The sequence below is a fragment of the Euprymna scolopes genome, chromosome 9 (genome assembly GCF_053919585.1).
Source record: "Euprymna scolopes isolate OS-2025 chromosome 9, ASM5391958v1, whole genome shotgun sequence".
NCBI classification, from domain to species: domain Eukaryota; kingdom Metazoa; phylum Mollusca; class Cephalopoda; order Sepiida; family Sepiolidae; genus Euprymna; species Euprymna scolopes.
The window spans coordinates 150,127,310-150,142,819 of record NC_136490.1 but is presented as its reverse complement, the minus strand read 5'-3'; the positions used below and the strand labels follow the sequence as shown (position 1 = coordinate 150,142,819).

The window sequence follows — 15,510 nt, the reverse complement described above, 5'->3', positions numbered from 1 at the left end:
GACTAGAAATAGTACTATATTACTCTAATTTCAGTAAAGTATACTACGTTTTTACCCTATCATTAAATTGTGTTGACAGGTTTTTACATGGTCAAACCAAAGCATTTTTTTTTTAATATTTGATTAAATCAATGATAATTTGGAGGTATTTTTTTCATCAGCACACATTCCATTAAAGTACTTGTAAAACAGGCACAGGGATACAACATTGCGGGAATGGAACAGATTGGAGCTGGCACTGACGGTGCAAAACCTATTAGATTTTATTTTATTTTTTTCTAACAGTGATAGACTAGTGGTTGATTTATCTGCCCAAATGTGGCAACAATACTCCATGCATGGACTAATTATGGCTTTGTAAAGATGCTCTCTAGTGTGAGTAATTTCCTAGCATAGTAGAGAAAGCCCACCTTTGCAGCAGTCTTGACAATGTCCTCAATGTATTTGTTCCAATTCATGTTGCCTATGAGTGTTAGACTGAGAAGTTTGAAAGATAGACTCTCAGATCAAATGTTATTTGTCATGGTAATGGGTGATTAACATTTCATGTCTTTTTTTTTTTTTTTTTTTTTAACACCTTTTTATTTATGCATCTCTTTTAGACAATATGATTTCAACTTTCAATGAAAACAAAATGATATCTTTTCATATATACTAGATGCTTGAAAAAAAATGTAATATTTTAGTAAAGGAAAGAATAAAAGACATCTTGCCAAATAATTTATGTATTTTAAAAAATAATATAATTTACAAAACTGTCAATGAAATGAAGTTGCATGTTTTGGAGATTTCGACAAAGGGAAATATCTTGAAAAAAAAATACCTCCAAATTATTATTGATTTAATCAAATATTTAAAAAAAGTAAAAGCTTTGGTTGGACCATGTAAAAACATGTCAACACAATTTAATGATAGGGTAAAAAAAGTAGTATACGTTACTGAAATTACAGTAAAATAGTATCTATTGAAAAAATATTTAGCTAATAATTTTGGAATTGTGGAATTCTAATATTTGTCTTCTGTAATTATAAAGAAAAAAATTTGGATTTGTACAATTTATAAATTGAAAAAAAAAAAACCCGAAAAACAATTTGTTATACAAAGAAAGTCAGCAGTATTTTTTTTTTTTTTTTTTTAACCAAATACCTATTGGGGAAAAAAAGATTTGAAATGATTAAAGTATATTTTTATCTGAACTGACATGCTTTTCAGGCAAATTTAATGGTTTTCCTGCAATTTATTATTATTATTATTATTATTATTATTATTATTATTATTATTATTATTTTATTTATTTATTTTTTTTTGTGGAGGACTAAAGGACAAAATATGGGAAGTGAAATATATCCCTTATCTACTTGAAAACCTTCAAGTGTATAAAAATGTATAATAGGGTTCTGAGTGTCGGGTCCACTGTTAAACCCCAGCAAAATGTTGAGATGAGCTAGTTCTAATTATAAATTATTATAAAGCTCTACCTTAAAGGATATAGAGCATTTGTGCATGCTCTTATCTTGTTTTAGTTCTGTCCAGATTCTAAAAGTTGATTTTTCATGTGAAATGAAAAACCGAAAATTGTTCATACTCATCAATGCTGTCCTTATTTCAAGACTTTCTTCCTCTCTTTAGTCACTTGCAGTCCATTTTTTATGGGCTCCTTCTACAATAATTATATCTGGAACATTCTAAATCCTATTATTTTAAATTGGCATGGCATCAAATCCTATTATTTTGCAAATCTTAATTACACCCCCCCCCCACATCATTTATTCTTTCTAATTAAACTTCGTTTCCAACTTTTTTTTTAAATACGTAAATAACACTTCTTTTATTTTCCAGACATGTAAGAACTCCGCTTTATTTCTCTCTTCCTTTCTCTCATTTTATTTTTTTCTCTTCATCTCTGTTATGTATTAGCTTGCTTCATCTTTTCTCCTTTCTCACCAAATGTTTCAAACGATTCATGAATAGGGGAGGCAAATTTGTTTTGTTTCATCAATGAATACTTTCCAGTCTCCATTTAAAACGTTCATAAACAGCAAATGAAACGCTTTATTTTTGTTTATAACTTGAGAATTTATATTTATAGAAACAATTTGAATAGTAATATGGGATTCAAGGGTGGAAGCAGAAGTTTCTTGATTTGTTTATTTTCCTTGACAACACCGGAACACAGATCCTCCTAGTATTCATAAAGTATTTACTACTTTAATGTGTTTTTTTTTTCTTTTTAAAATCCTTTGTTGCAGGTACTCATCTTGAACGTTTCAGAACTGTTGCCAGATTGAAAGATTATTATTGGAAAGGGATGACGGTAGATGCATTAGCTCTTGTAAAGACCTGTCCTGTGTGTGAGCTTTCCAATGAACGAAGGAAATCTGAAACAAATCGTTGTCCAGCACAAGAAAGCTTCTTAAATCTTATTAAAGAGGTCAGCCAAAAGCTTTATTTTCTTATCATCCCGGCATTTCCTGCCTATCTGGCTCTATATCTTTCTCTCTCTCTCTTCACAGAAAATATTTTAAGCGACATCCATATATGTATCCGAGTTGTTAGTGAACTCGTCAGAGAGGAGCTTTTGCTTTTTTTTTTGTTATTCAGAAAAAGAATTCTACTTTAAACTTTTTTTTTTTTTTTAAATAAAACTGATTTCTTCTGAATTTGTCACTTGGATTTCATTTTACTTTTTTCTTCTCTCTTTCACGTTATCTTTCTTTTTCTTTTCTTATTTTTATGTTCCTTTCCTTCTCCATACTTAGTCTTGTCAACATGTTTTTTAGTGCTTGGATTAAACCTATTAACATTTTCAAATTTTGTTACATGCAAAAACAATCTTATGCCATTCTTTTTATACAAAAGAGGTAATTTTAACGGAATTTAATGAATTTGAAAGCAAAATTGAAGGTAAAATATATCCATCTATACTTTCATTATGAAAAAAAGTTGTTATAGATTAACACCCTTCATTAAATCATCTTCAAAATAATTTTTTCTTGATGATTATGTTTATTATAAATGGTAAATTTGCAGAAAGATTTAACAGCCTTAAATGTCAAAAGTCGATTGTCTATGGATCTCTGCAAACTAGACTTCAAAATGTTTTTTTTTCATGGTGCTGCAAACGCCATCACATGGAGATTTACCATGATTGGTAGCAAAGAATGATCAGATTCCATTGAGATAGAAGTCAGTTTTGTAGCAAAAGTTCAGAAAATTCTTGTAATTTTTATATTGCCCAGTATATCCATTACTAAAATATTTTCCCATTTTAACACGTGGAAGAGTCTCACTTATCAATTTAGCAACATGTTCTTGAAGTTGACACGCAAAGGAAGTGTCACTGTCGATATCATCAGATATACAAAATGATAGATGTTTTATGGCGTTTCCAATAATAGATTAATTTTGGATGAATAGTGTATTGGTCTTTTGTAAGCCTGGTAGCTATAGAATATCTGGAAATGTCTTTGCAATCATTAAATTCTTTAATAGAACTATGAAAGTAGTTGTTGAGAGGCAGAAGTCCAGAGTGCATACAATCAATACTAATTTGCTTCAAGAATCCATTCTCTTCCTGATTTTCCTTAATCTTCCAAATCGTATTCTAAAACCATTTGTCAACATTTATACAGGCAGCAACTATCAATAGCAGCACTTTGAGGAGCAATGATGATTAAGTTATTGCTGGTTCTCTCTTGCAATGTGGAATAATTAGGAAAGATGTGGCTTGTAATATTTTTTATGGAAATCGTTCCAAACAACGCATGAAACTACTTGATGTAAAGAGCTAAAGCAAAAATATTTTCGCTTTTTAAAATTATTCAAATTTATCCAAAATTTTTTTGATACCGCTATTTTTTAACTCTAGCCCCAACAGACAAATCTTAAGTTATTTAGATTTACTTTGTAAACTAATATAATCTTCACATGTTCTAATCTTTTAATTTTGTTTTATCGTTAGGCTGAAGCAGAACCAGTTCAATTATCAGAAGCTGCGCAAAGTCGGTTATATGAGTGTCTACGGTTGTTTCTGATTAATGGATACAAAAAGAAGAACTATATGTCACCAGAAGAGATTGAATATGTTGAGAAAGAGTCGGCCAATTATAAAGTCAGTGCGGACGGTCTACTTTACCACATTATGTATGAAGGTATTGGTGGCTTACGCAAAGTTATCACGACGTCTGCCGAAAAACAGAAAATCCTCACAGAGATTCACATTTTAAGAACAGGTTGTTATCTATTTCAAATGATCCCACGGTTGTTATTTCAATTTTTGGATTCATTATTTTGAAAGATCGACAAACATAATTGTTGGCAATGTAAAATATTTTAAATATACTTGGGAAATTAGTCCAAAACAATTTATTTTGATATATGTACTTATGTGTGACATCTTTGCATTAATTCTTAAGTAGAAAATATAAATATGCAAAGTTACTGCTAAGATCTCCCTTTCTGTCCAATCTGTTTATAATTCATCTGGCTCTTACTTCCCAATTATATTTCCTTTAAACATTTTTTATGTCGGCAACAGTCATGTTTGCCAACATGCTTATACTTTCTATAAAATATTAATTTGTTTTTAATACAAATACATTACATCTAAATAGGTAAATCAAAATCTTTTAAACTAATTTCTCAAATCATTTATTTAAAAAAATTTATTGTTAACACTTCAGTTTGCTGAAAAAATTTATCAATTGTTATGAAAAGCATTACAATATTGTTAGGAAGGTATGTCCACAAAGTTTTGGACGATTACATTTGTGTTAAGAACAAATCAATCAGATATCAGAATCGTTTTATAAAATTTACTAAGTCTCTTTAAATTCTTCAGTGATGGCTTTTTGTCTTGACATAAGACGACCATTCTGCTGATACTGACTAGATTAGTTCTTTACCTGGAAAATCATCTCTGACTGGATTTATGCCACCTTTGTTTTTTTTTTTTGCTTTTGGATCAACTACATTTTTCTAGTATGAGACTGTTAAGAATTATATGAAAGATCTCATTAATTGTTAAAAGAACCGATATCCATTCAAAATGCTATTAATGTTAACTGGAAATCAAATTTAGTTTGTAGCTTAAAAAAAAGATCTCCCCTTATTATTATTGTTGAGGAAAGTAGATAAATCCTCGATGTCTTTTCAAATTTTTTATGAAACAATTTTTCACCAGTTTTCTTCATTTTTACTCTTATTTCATTAAATATTTAGTTACGGAACAAAAAAAACTTTTTTGTGTCAAATATCAAAACTTGAGGGAGATAACATCTAGCAGAAGCTGAAAATATCCATTTTTTTCTTTTTGTGGATAAAATGTTAAACTTTCCAGATTTTAATTTGTTTTTATCTTTGCTATATAAACAAACCAAACACATTTTTTTGTGAATTAATTTATTAGTTTGTTATAAAGAGTTATTGGAATTCCAGATGTAATTTTTTATATATATATATATATATATATTTATTTCTTTTATTAATATTGATAAGGGGTTATATAAGATAGATTACTTTGTAAACATTGAACGTATGTTCATTCAATCTGTGCGTTTAGCAATGAAAATATTATCTCAACTTTACAACAGACTAACCAACAGAAACTCTTCTAAAAGTATTGACATATCTGAAACTGCTATTTCAAACTGACCAAACTATTGAAAAATTAACCAGCAAACAGAACCAACCCCGTTTGAGATATGATGGATGCATCTGAAATGAAATATGTTTTCCATTCAATCTATCGGCTTTAATTTCCAACAGGAGCGTGACAAACCAAAGTACAAAACCCCTTCTAGAGAATGTGTGGATGCATTTAAAAAGAATTTATTGTATTTTTTTTTTATAATTCTTGTAGGTATTCATCGTGGAGTGGAACGTACAAAGTCAATTCTGCAAGGCAGTTATTATTGGGTCGGTATAAACAGGGACTTAAAGGAATTTTTGGAAAAATGCTGTTTGGCACGAGTTTTCCCTGAAAAAGAGAAAACACCAAAATCTCAAGAAGATAAATTGGCAAAATTTGCAGAGTATTTCCAGATGGATTTGAATCAACTGAACGTAAGTTTCTTTTATCATTTCCAAAAATATTCGTCATCAGTCAAGATTCTAAAAAAGAAAAAAAAACAAATGCTTTTAGTAGGGTGTTTTCCATTAATGAATATTTTCATCGTTGAAATACAAAATATCGATCTTCAATTCATTTAACATCACTTTTGCCTTGTTCAGAGGTCAGACAAATTTATTTTATATGATGGAAGGTCACTGGCAAATTCACACGGGTCTGCAGGTTAGGCGTCTTAGAATTCTGCTCTGTGTGGTCCTATCTAATTACTTGCTCTTAACTTTTCCTTGACTAGCCAACCTTCCTGCGATATAAGATCACTATGCTTCTGCAAGAGTTGACCCAGAATGATAAATTCTCCACATGATCATATTAGCGTAATGGATTTGTCTGTAGGATAACCTCTGTTCAGCAAATGTACCAATGAGGCCAATAAAGCCAAACATTAAAAATGAGATGAGCTGGCACGATATACAATACCATATTATCTATAAGCTAACTAGTTTCAATCTCTAGACATGCATCCTACTGACTTTTTTTCATGTTGGATACAACAAACTTCTACTGAAGAACTATCACTGAAATTAATTTATAGGAATCCTCTGATTCAAGAGATGCTAAAGCTTCATTAAATACAATAAATGACAAGCAGGTTCAAAGAAACTCTAAGTCTTGCCTATCGTAAACATGACTCTGATCATAGACTTGACATTACGTTGTTGTATGGCAATCAAAACCTGTTCAAACAGCTAAATCTCACAACCCATTTTATAACTGGTTCAATACAATAGACAACACAAAATATAAAGCTGATTAATCTACTTTCAGTGTTATTTTTGAAACAATTACTAGTAAGAATATAAAAAATAAGCCCCCATCACAACCTGTACACTAAATTGGAATAAATATTACAATATTTTTTTGTTGTACAAGATTGTAGTCATACTGAATCTGATGTATGGTCTATTGGTGTAATTGTTTGGTTTCTGAAGTTCACCCAGACAAACGGCACACACACACAAAATTAAAACTTTACTTTATTTAATAGATTAAATAATCAAAATGGCCAATTTATTGATGCAAAAACCAACATTGTTGAATTATTGCTTGTACGATTTTTATCCAATTATTTTTTAAAATTCTCTTCATATTAAGTTGTTTCATTTCATTTTTTAAATCTAATTAAAATCAAGGAAGTTATGACTATTTTTATGCCTTGCACATTTGAATATTTTCACCTCTTTAAGATCATATGCGTTTTGTCACATTTTTTGCACTACTTTTTCAGTAAAAATGCTATATCTTTGTTAAAACACAAAACTAAGCAATAAAATTTGCCATGTAAGTTTATTTTTGTGCAAGGAATCTGAATATTCTACTGAAAATCTTTAGAAATGAATGGTTTCCAAATAATCTGCAGTAAATGCACATAAATATGCTGCGATTGCTTAAAAATGCCATGTATTCATTAAAAGAAAAGAAGTTAGAGAACTCAAAGTTTAGTTGTAATGCATTTTATTTGCCAAAAACTGAAATCGAAATCTAGGATTGGTTAAAAATGAATATATTGCAATATTTCTTTGATATTATTGTAGACTAGCGGGGGTACCCGGCATTGCCCGGGTGTTTTTCGGTGTGTGTGCTCGGGTGGGGGTGGAGGGTGTTAATCAAAACATAAGAATAAACGTAGTAAATATTTTAAAACTTTAAAAAATCAAAAAAGAACCCAAAAAAACTAACGTAAGGCAAACGAACGATGTTAAATGTAAAAATCGGAAAAACAAAAAAAGAAAAAACAAAAAAGAAAACAGAAAAATGAACGTTAAAACTTCTTAAAAAAATCTAAAAAATAAAAACAAAAAAAACACGTGAAAAATGGCTTAAATAACCCTGTTTTAATATTAAAATTTTAAAAATCGAGAAAAAAAAAGACATCTCACACCACGATTCGAACCGAAAACCTTTAGATAATGAGGTCGCGCTTTAAGCAACTGAGCTAAGGCGACGTCGACAAAATTGGATCGTTTTTTTTTTTAATATTTAAAGTAAATCATGTTCCGACGTCATTTGCGCATGCGTAGAAGCGAACTTGTCATGAGAGGACCGTTTTTGCTGACCCCTCCCTGTACAAAACTGATGATTTTAGGGTAAAGGAATTAATGTTTTTGGACAATCTTTCGATATTTGTCGGGCGAAGGTTGGAACTTTAAATTGATACCAATCTTGTGAAAATTCGTGACCCGTGTCGAAAGTTTTTGCGAGACATACAAACACACATATACATACAAACAAACAAACATACATACACACATTTTTGCTTATTAAAGAACCCTGTTAAAAAAAAAAACGTTGGCGGTTGTTTGGAAGTGTAAAAGAAAAAAAAAAGTTTTAGTATAAAGGTAGGTTTGAACCCCGAATGTTTGACGCGGAGGTGGAAAGGAAATGGAAAAAAAAAACCCTGCGACCTAACCATCTCGACCACGAGAACAGATGAATTAATAAGTGTGTTAAGTTGAAGTTTATAAACCGAAATTAGCAGGTGCGACAACGTCAAGTTGCGGAAGCCAGTTTCTGTTTTCCCCGCTACGCGGCAATCAAACAATAAAAAAAAAAAAACACAAAAAAACTAACGTAAGGCAAACGAACGATGAAAACAGAAAAACGAACACGTGAAAAATGGCTTAAATAAGCCTGGTTCGATATTAAAATTTAAAAAATCGGTGGGTACCCGGGTGTTTTTGGGTGTCGCTAAGAATAAGCAAAGTAAAGTAAAAAAAAAAAAAAAAAAAAAAAAAGCAGAAAAAGAACGTTACGTGAAAAATGGCTTAAATAACACTGGTTCAATATTTAAATTTAAAAAATCGAAAAAAAAAACATCCCCCACCACGATTCGAACCCAAAACTTTTCAATAATGAACCAAGGCTTTAACCAACTGAGCTAACACGACGTACATAAAATTTGTTCGGTTTTTCAACTATTTAAAGTAAATCAGGTCACGGCGTCATCTGATGCATGCGTAGAATCGGTCATTGTAACAAGAGGACCGTTTTTGTTGAAAAAAGAAAACATTAATGAACACAATATAATCTTACATATGTACAAATATACAATTGATTGAAACATTTTTGTATAAATTATTTGTTAGAAAAATTGATTTTTCGTGTTGCAGGCTAGTCGAAGAATACAATGAGTTATAAATGTATCTATTTATATGGTTGTTGTTCTTTCCAGTGTGTATGCAAGTTGAGAATAATCGTTGACTTTCTCTAACAGAGGGAAAGGGATGAACATAATACAACGTTAGCAGATGGTCATGTTTTGTTTCTCGGCATCGTGAATATTGAAATTCTGATCCTGTTATACTTGATGGTTAACTCTTAACCCTACCAGGTCGAATTACCAAATTTCTATATATACGGAGTTAACCAAATTCTAAGTATTAGGCACAACACGTGTAGAAGTACTAAAAATAGCAGCCAATCATGGTAAAATCTCACATTTGGTGAGAGATTAGTCATTGCAAATGCTGCTTTTCTTGAAGAAAGCTGTGATTTTCTGATTACATTAGATATTTTGCGAAAATTCACCCTGAAAAGATCAACAAATGAACCAAGCATTTCCACAGGAAAAAGAGTAAGTCACAACACACTTCACAACACAGCAGGTACTGGAATCTTTGGTCAATTCAAACATCGATGAAGCCGATTTTCTTCATCAGTATAATTATTCTAGTTCAAATGATGTTGATCTAGATTTTAGATGATGATGATAGATCCAGAGCTAGACCAACTGTTAGGGGAAGAGGACATGTCCCTCAAGCAGATGGCGGTGACAATGTTCCAGATGACTGAACTGTAAACTTTGTGCCTCCAACAATAGATTTGAACTTCAATGAAGATGGAACAGTGAATATTGCTGAATCTGTAACTGAAGAAAGTTCATGTGTTGATTTTCTTTTCGTGTTTGTGGAGGACGATTTTTGGCAAAATTTGACGAGACAAATTTGCACGCTCAACAGCATGCTACAAAATCTAATTCTTATCATGCCAAAAATTTCCAAGATGCTTTTTGTTGAAAGATTTTATTGGAATCAGAATATACATGGAGTATATTTATATCAAGACCAACTACTAGGATTATTGGAGTAAAAGCACAGGACGAAGATATCATCTATATATATAAAAGGCAAAAATCGGTGTGTATGTATGTATGTATGTATGTTTGTTTGTAACGCTAAAACTTTTGAAAGACGGAACCAGAGTTGACAAATTTGGTATCATATTGCACCTTGATCACCCGGATGACAAATATCGAAATTTCACGTCAAACGGACCAGTAGAAAGGGGTCAACTGATCGTTTTTCTCCTAGGGGGGCCCCCCAAAAAACCTGTCATTTTAACGTTATTCAATACGTGTCACGTGACGTGACGTCAGCTCAAACTTTTGACAGACACAACCAAAGTTGACAAATTATGTATCATATTGAACCTTGATCACCCGCATGACAAATATCGAAATTCCACACCAAACGGACCATTAAAAGGGGGTGAACTGATCATTTCTCTCCTAGGGGGGCCCCCCAAAAAACCTGTCATTTTAATGTTAATATTACATAATCCAAAAACGCTTAGTCATGTCACGTGACGTGACGTCAACATCCAGTAATGGCGAACAAATGTAAACAAACACTTTGTTTTACCGATACTTTTGTAATTTCTCTTCTGCTTTGTTCTAGAGATTATTAAACTCCATGACAATGTCTCCAACGTATTTAACTGGTTAAAAATAGTATTTATACAAGAGTTTTAACGAAAAATATCAGGAAAAAATGTACAGGAATAAAAAAAAATTCAGCTTTCAAAATATTCGTCGATAAAAAAACCGATCTTTATATTTACGCTAGCCATTTTGTATATTACCACGTGACCTGCTATCTCTTAAACTGGAGGGGGGGGATCCACTTGAATCCAACAAAACCAGTAATTTTTTTTTTCTATTATATATACATCATTTTCTATAAAATTAAGTGTAGACTTTATAATTATAACAAAAAATGTTATTCATACTAAAAAAAAAAACGCTTAGTCATGTCACGTGACGTGACGTCAACATCCACTAATGGCGAACAATTGTACCTATTTACTATGCCTCCCCACGGGACAGAGTTAGACACCAGGGTCGTTTTTTAACGTGGAGAAAAGGTACAAAAATAAAAATTGTCTCAGTCTTGGAGGATTTCTCCTCCACCGAAAGAGAACAAGAAATAGAAGTGCAGCATCTGAAGAACAGATACTACACTTTGATCTTGACCAAAAGGCCAAGAATGCGAACAATTGTAAATAACAACTTTTTTCACAAAACCAACACCGTCTTTCTTTTTTTTCTCTCTCTCACCCACTTACTCTTCCCTCTCTCTCACCCTCTTTCTCTTGACGTCACACCACTGTTAAACTGTGGGGGGGGGAACACATTCCCAGGCATTATCTCCTATAGATGCACATTTTATTAGAAATTCAGCTTTCAAAATATTAGACGATAATAAAAATATAAAACCAACACCCTCTTTCTCTTTTCTCTCTCTCTCACCAACTTACTCTTCTCTCTCTCTCACCCTCTTTCTCTTGAACTCCTACTACTGTTAAACTGTGTGTGTGGGGGGGGGGAAGAGGCAGCTTGAAAACCAACAAAAACAGTGCACAGTTTCCCAAGCATTTGGGGTGGGAAGGGGGGGAAGAAGCCGAGCGCACAGTTTCGTGTGAGAGAGAGAGAACAATTCTCAACCTATATACTCAACAAATTTTTTATCTACAGATTTGAAAGTTTGTATATAGGGTATTCAGACATATGGAAATATATCTAGCATAATCTATCTATTATATCTATAAAAGTGAAAATGTGTGTGTGTGTGAGGTAGCCAGAGAGAGAGAGAGAGAGAGAGAGAGAGAGACAACAATTCTCAACCTATATATTCAATACATTTTTTATCTACAGATTTGAAAATTTGTATATAGGGTATTCAGACATATGGAAATATATCTAGCATAATCTATCTATTATATCTATAAAAGTGAAAATGTGTGTGTGTGTGTGTGTGTGTGCGTAAGAGAGAGAGAGAACAATTCTCAACCTATATACTCAACGTATTTTTATCTACGGATTTTAAACTTTGTATATAGGGTATTCAGACATATAGAAATATATCTAGCATAATCTATACATTATATCTATAAAAGTGAGAATGTGAGTGTGTGAGAGAGAGAGAACAATTCTCAACCTATATATTCAACAAATTTTTTACCTACAGATTTGAAAATTTGTATATTGGGTATTCAGACATATGGAAATATATCTAGCATAATCGATCTATTATATCTATAAAAGTCAGAATGTTTGCGTGTGGTTGTGTGTGTAAGGTTGCGAGAGAGAGAGAGAGAACAATTCTCAACCTATCTATTCAATAAATTTGTTATCTACAGATTTGACCATTTGTATATAGGGTATTCAGACATATGGAAATATATCCAGCATAATCTATCTATTATATCCATAAAAGTGAGAATGTGTGCGTGAGAGAGAGAGAGAGAGAGAGAGAGAGTAAGTACAATTCTCACCCTATATATTCAACAAATTTTTTATCTACCGATTAGAAAATTTGTATATAGGGTATTCAGACATATGGAAATATATCTAGCATAATCTATCTATTATATCTAGAAAAGTGAGAATGTGTGTGAAAGAGAGAGAGAGAAGAGAGAGAGAGAGAACAATTCTCAACCTATATATTCAACTAATTTTTATGTACAGATCTGAAAATTTGTATACAGGGTATTCAGACATATGGAAATATATCTAGCATAATCTATTATATCTATAAAAGGTAGAATGTGTGTGTGTGTGTGTGTGTGAGTGAGTGAGTGAGTGAGTGAGAGAGAGAGAGAGAGAGAGAACAATTCTCAACCTATATACTCAACAAATTTTGTATCTACAGATTTGATAATTTGTATATAGGGTATTCAGACATTTGGAAATATATCTAGCATAATCTATTATATCTATAAAAGTGAGAATGTGTGTGTGAGAGAGAGAGAAAGAACAATTCTCAACCTATATACTCAACAAATTTTTTATCTACAGATTTAAAAATTTGTATATAGGGTATTCAGACATATAGAAATATATCTAGCATAACCTATCTATTATATCTATAAAATGACCATGTGTGTGTGTGTGAGAGAGAGAGAGAGAGTCAGAGAGAGAGAGAGAACAATTTTCAGCTTGTGTGTGTGTGAGAAAGAGAGAGAGAGAAAGAGAGGAAGGAAAATTCTCACCCTATATATTCAACAAATTTTTTATCTACATATTAGAAAATTTGGATATAGGGTATTCAGACGTATGGAAATATATCTAGCATAATCTATCTATTATATCTATAAAAGTGAGAATGTGTGTGTGAGAGAGAGAGAAAGAGAGAGAGAGAGAACAATTCTCAACCTATATATTCAACTAATTTTTTATCTACAGATTTGAAAATGTGTATATTGGGTATTCAGACATATGTAAATATATCTGGCATAATCTATGTATTATATCTATAAAAGTGTGAATGTGAGTGATGGAAAGAGCAAAAAATTCTCAACCTATATAACCTATAAAAGTGAGAATATGTGTGAGAGAGAGAGAGAACAATTCTCAACCTATATATTCCACACATTTTTGGGCACAGATTTGGAAATTTGTATATAGGGTAGGCAGACATATAGAAATATATCTAGCATAATCTATCTATGATATCTATAAAAGTGAGAACTTGTGTGTGTGTGTGTGTGTGAGAGAGAGAGAGAGAACAATTCTTAACCTACATACTCAACAAATTTTTTACCTACAGTTTAGAAAATTTGTATATAGGGTATTCAGACATATGGAAATATATCTAGCATAATCTATCTATTATAACTACAAAAGTTAGAATGTGTGTGTGAGAGAGAGAGAGAGAACAATTCTAAACCTATATATTCAACAAATTTTTTATCTACAGATTTGAAACTTTGTATATAGGGTATTCAGACATATGGAAATATATCTAGCATAATCTATCTATTTTATCTATAAAAGTGAGAATGCGTGTGTGTGAGATAGCGAGAGAGAGAGAGAGAAAAAGAGAGAGATAAAAATTCTCAACCTATACATTCAACAAATTTTTTATCCACAGATTTGAACATTTGTATATAGGGTGTTCAGACATATAGAAATATATCTAGCATAATCTATCTATTATATGTATAAAAGTGAGAATGTGTGTGTGTGTGAGAGAGAGGACAATTCTCAACCTATGTATACAACAAATTTTTTATCTACAGATTTCAAAATTTGTATATTGGGCATTCAGACATATTTCAATATATCTGGCATAATCTGTCTATTATATCTATAAAAGTGAGAATGTGTGTGATAGAGAGAGAGAGAACAATTCTCAACCTATATACTCAACAAATTTTTTATCTACAGATTTGAAAATTTGTATATAGGGTATTCAGACATATGGAAATATATCTAGCATAATCTATTATATCTATAAAAGTGAGAATGTGTGTGTGTGTGTGAGAGAGAGAGAGAGAGAGAGAGAGAACAATTCTCAACCCATATACTCAACAAATTCTTTATCTACAGATTTTAAAATTTGTATATAGAGTATTCATACAAATAGAAATATATCTAGGATAATCTTTCTATTATATCTATAAAAGTGAGAATGTGTGTGTGTGTGAGCGAGAGAGAGAGAGAGAGAGAGAACAGTTCTCAACCTATACATTCAACAAATTTTTATATATAGGGTATTCAGAAATATCGAAATATATCTAGCATAATCTATTATATCATTAAAAGTTAGAATGTGTGTGTGTGAGAGATAGAGAGAACAATTCTCAACCTATGCACTCTACAAATTTTTTATCTACAAATTAGAAAATTTGTATATAGGGTATTCACACATATGGAAATATATCTAGCATAATCTATCTATTATATCTATAAAAGTTAGAATGTGTGTGTGAGGTAGCCAGAGAGAGAGAGAGAGAGAGTAAGAACAATTTTCAACCTATATATTCAACAAATATTGGATCTACAGATTAGAAAATTTGTATATAGGGTATTCAGACATATGGAAATATATCTAGCATAATCTATCTATTATATCTCTAAAATTGAGAATGTGTGTGTGAGAGAGAGAACAATTTTCAACCTATATACTCAACAAATTTTTTTATCTACAGATTTGAAAATTTGTATATAGGGTATTCAGACATATGGAAATATATCTAGAGTAATCTATCTATTATATCTATAAAAGTGAGAATGCGTGTGTGTGTGAGAGAGAGCGACACAGAACAATTCTCAACCTATATATTCAACAAATTTTTTATGTACAGATCTGAAATATCACATT

The 15,510-nt window shown here is 31.4% G+C and overlaps 1 protein-coding gene and 1 pseudogene across 1 annotated transcript in view; one reads left to right on the top strand and one right to left on the bottom strand.

Annotated features, from left to right (window-relative positions):
• The window catches only part of LOC145284906 (uncharacterized), a 77,182-nt gene that overhangs the window by 47,657 nt on the left and 14,015 nt on the right, over positions 1–15,510 (top strand). The window contains exons 9-11 of the mRNA XM_080133983.1: positions 2,250–2,431; positions 3,962–4,232; positions 5,861–6,063. Coding sequence (XP_079990109.1) covers positions 2,250–2,431; positions 3,962–4,232; positions 5,861–6,063 — 656 coding nt within the window. The remainder of the gene's footprint in view (positions 1–2,249; positions 2,432–3,961; positions 4,233–5,860; positions 6,064–15,510) is intronic.
• On the bottom strand, positions 11,265–11,398 carry LOC145285322 (U2 spliceosomal RNA; annotated as a pseudogene).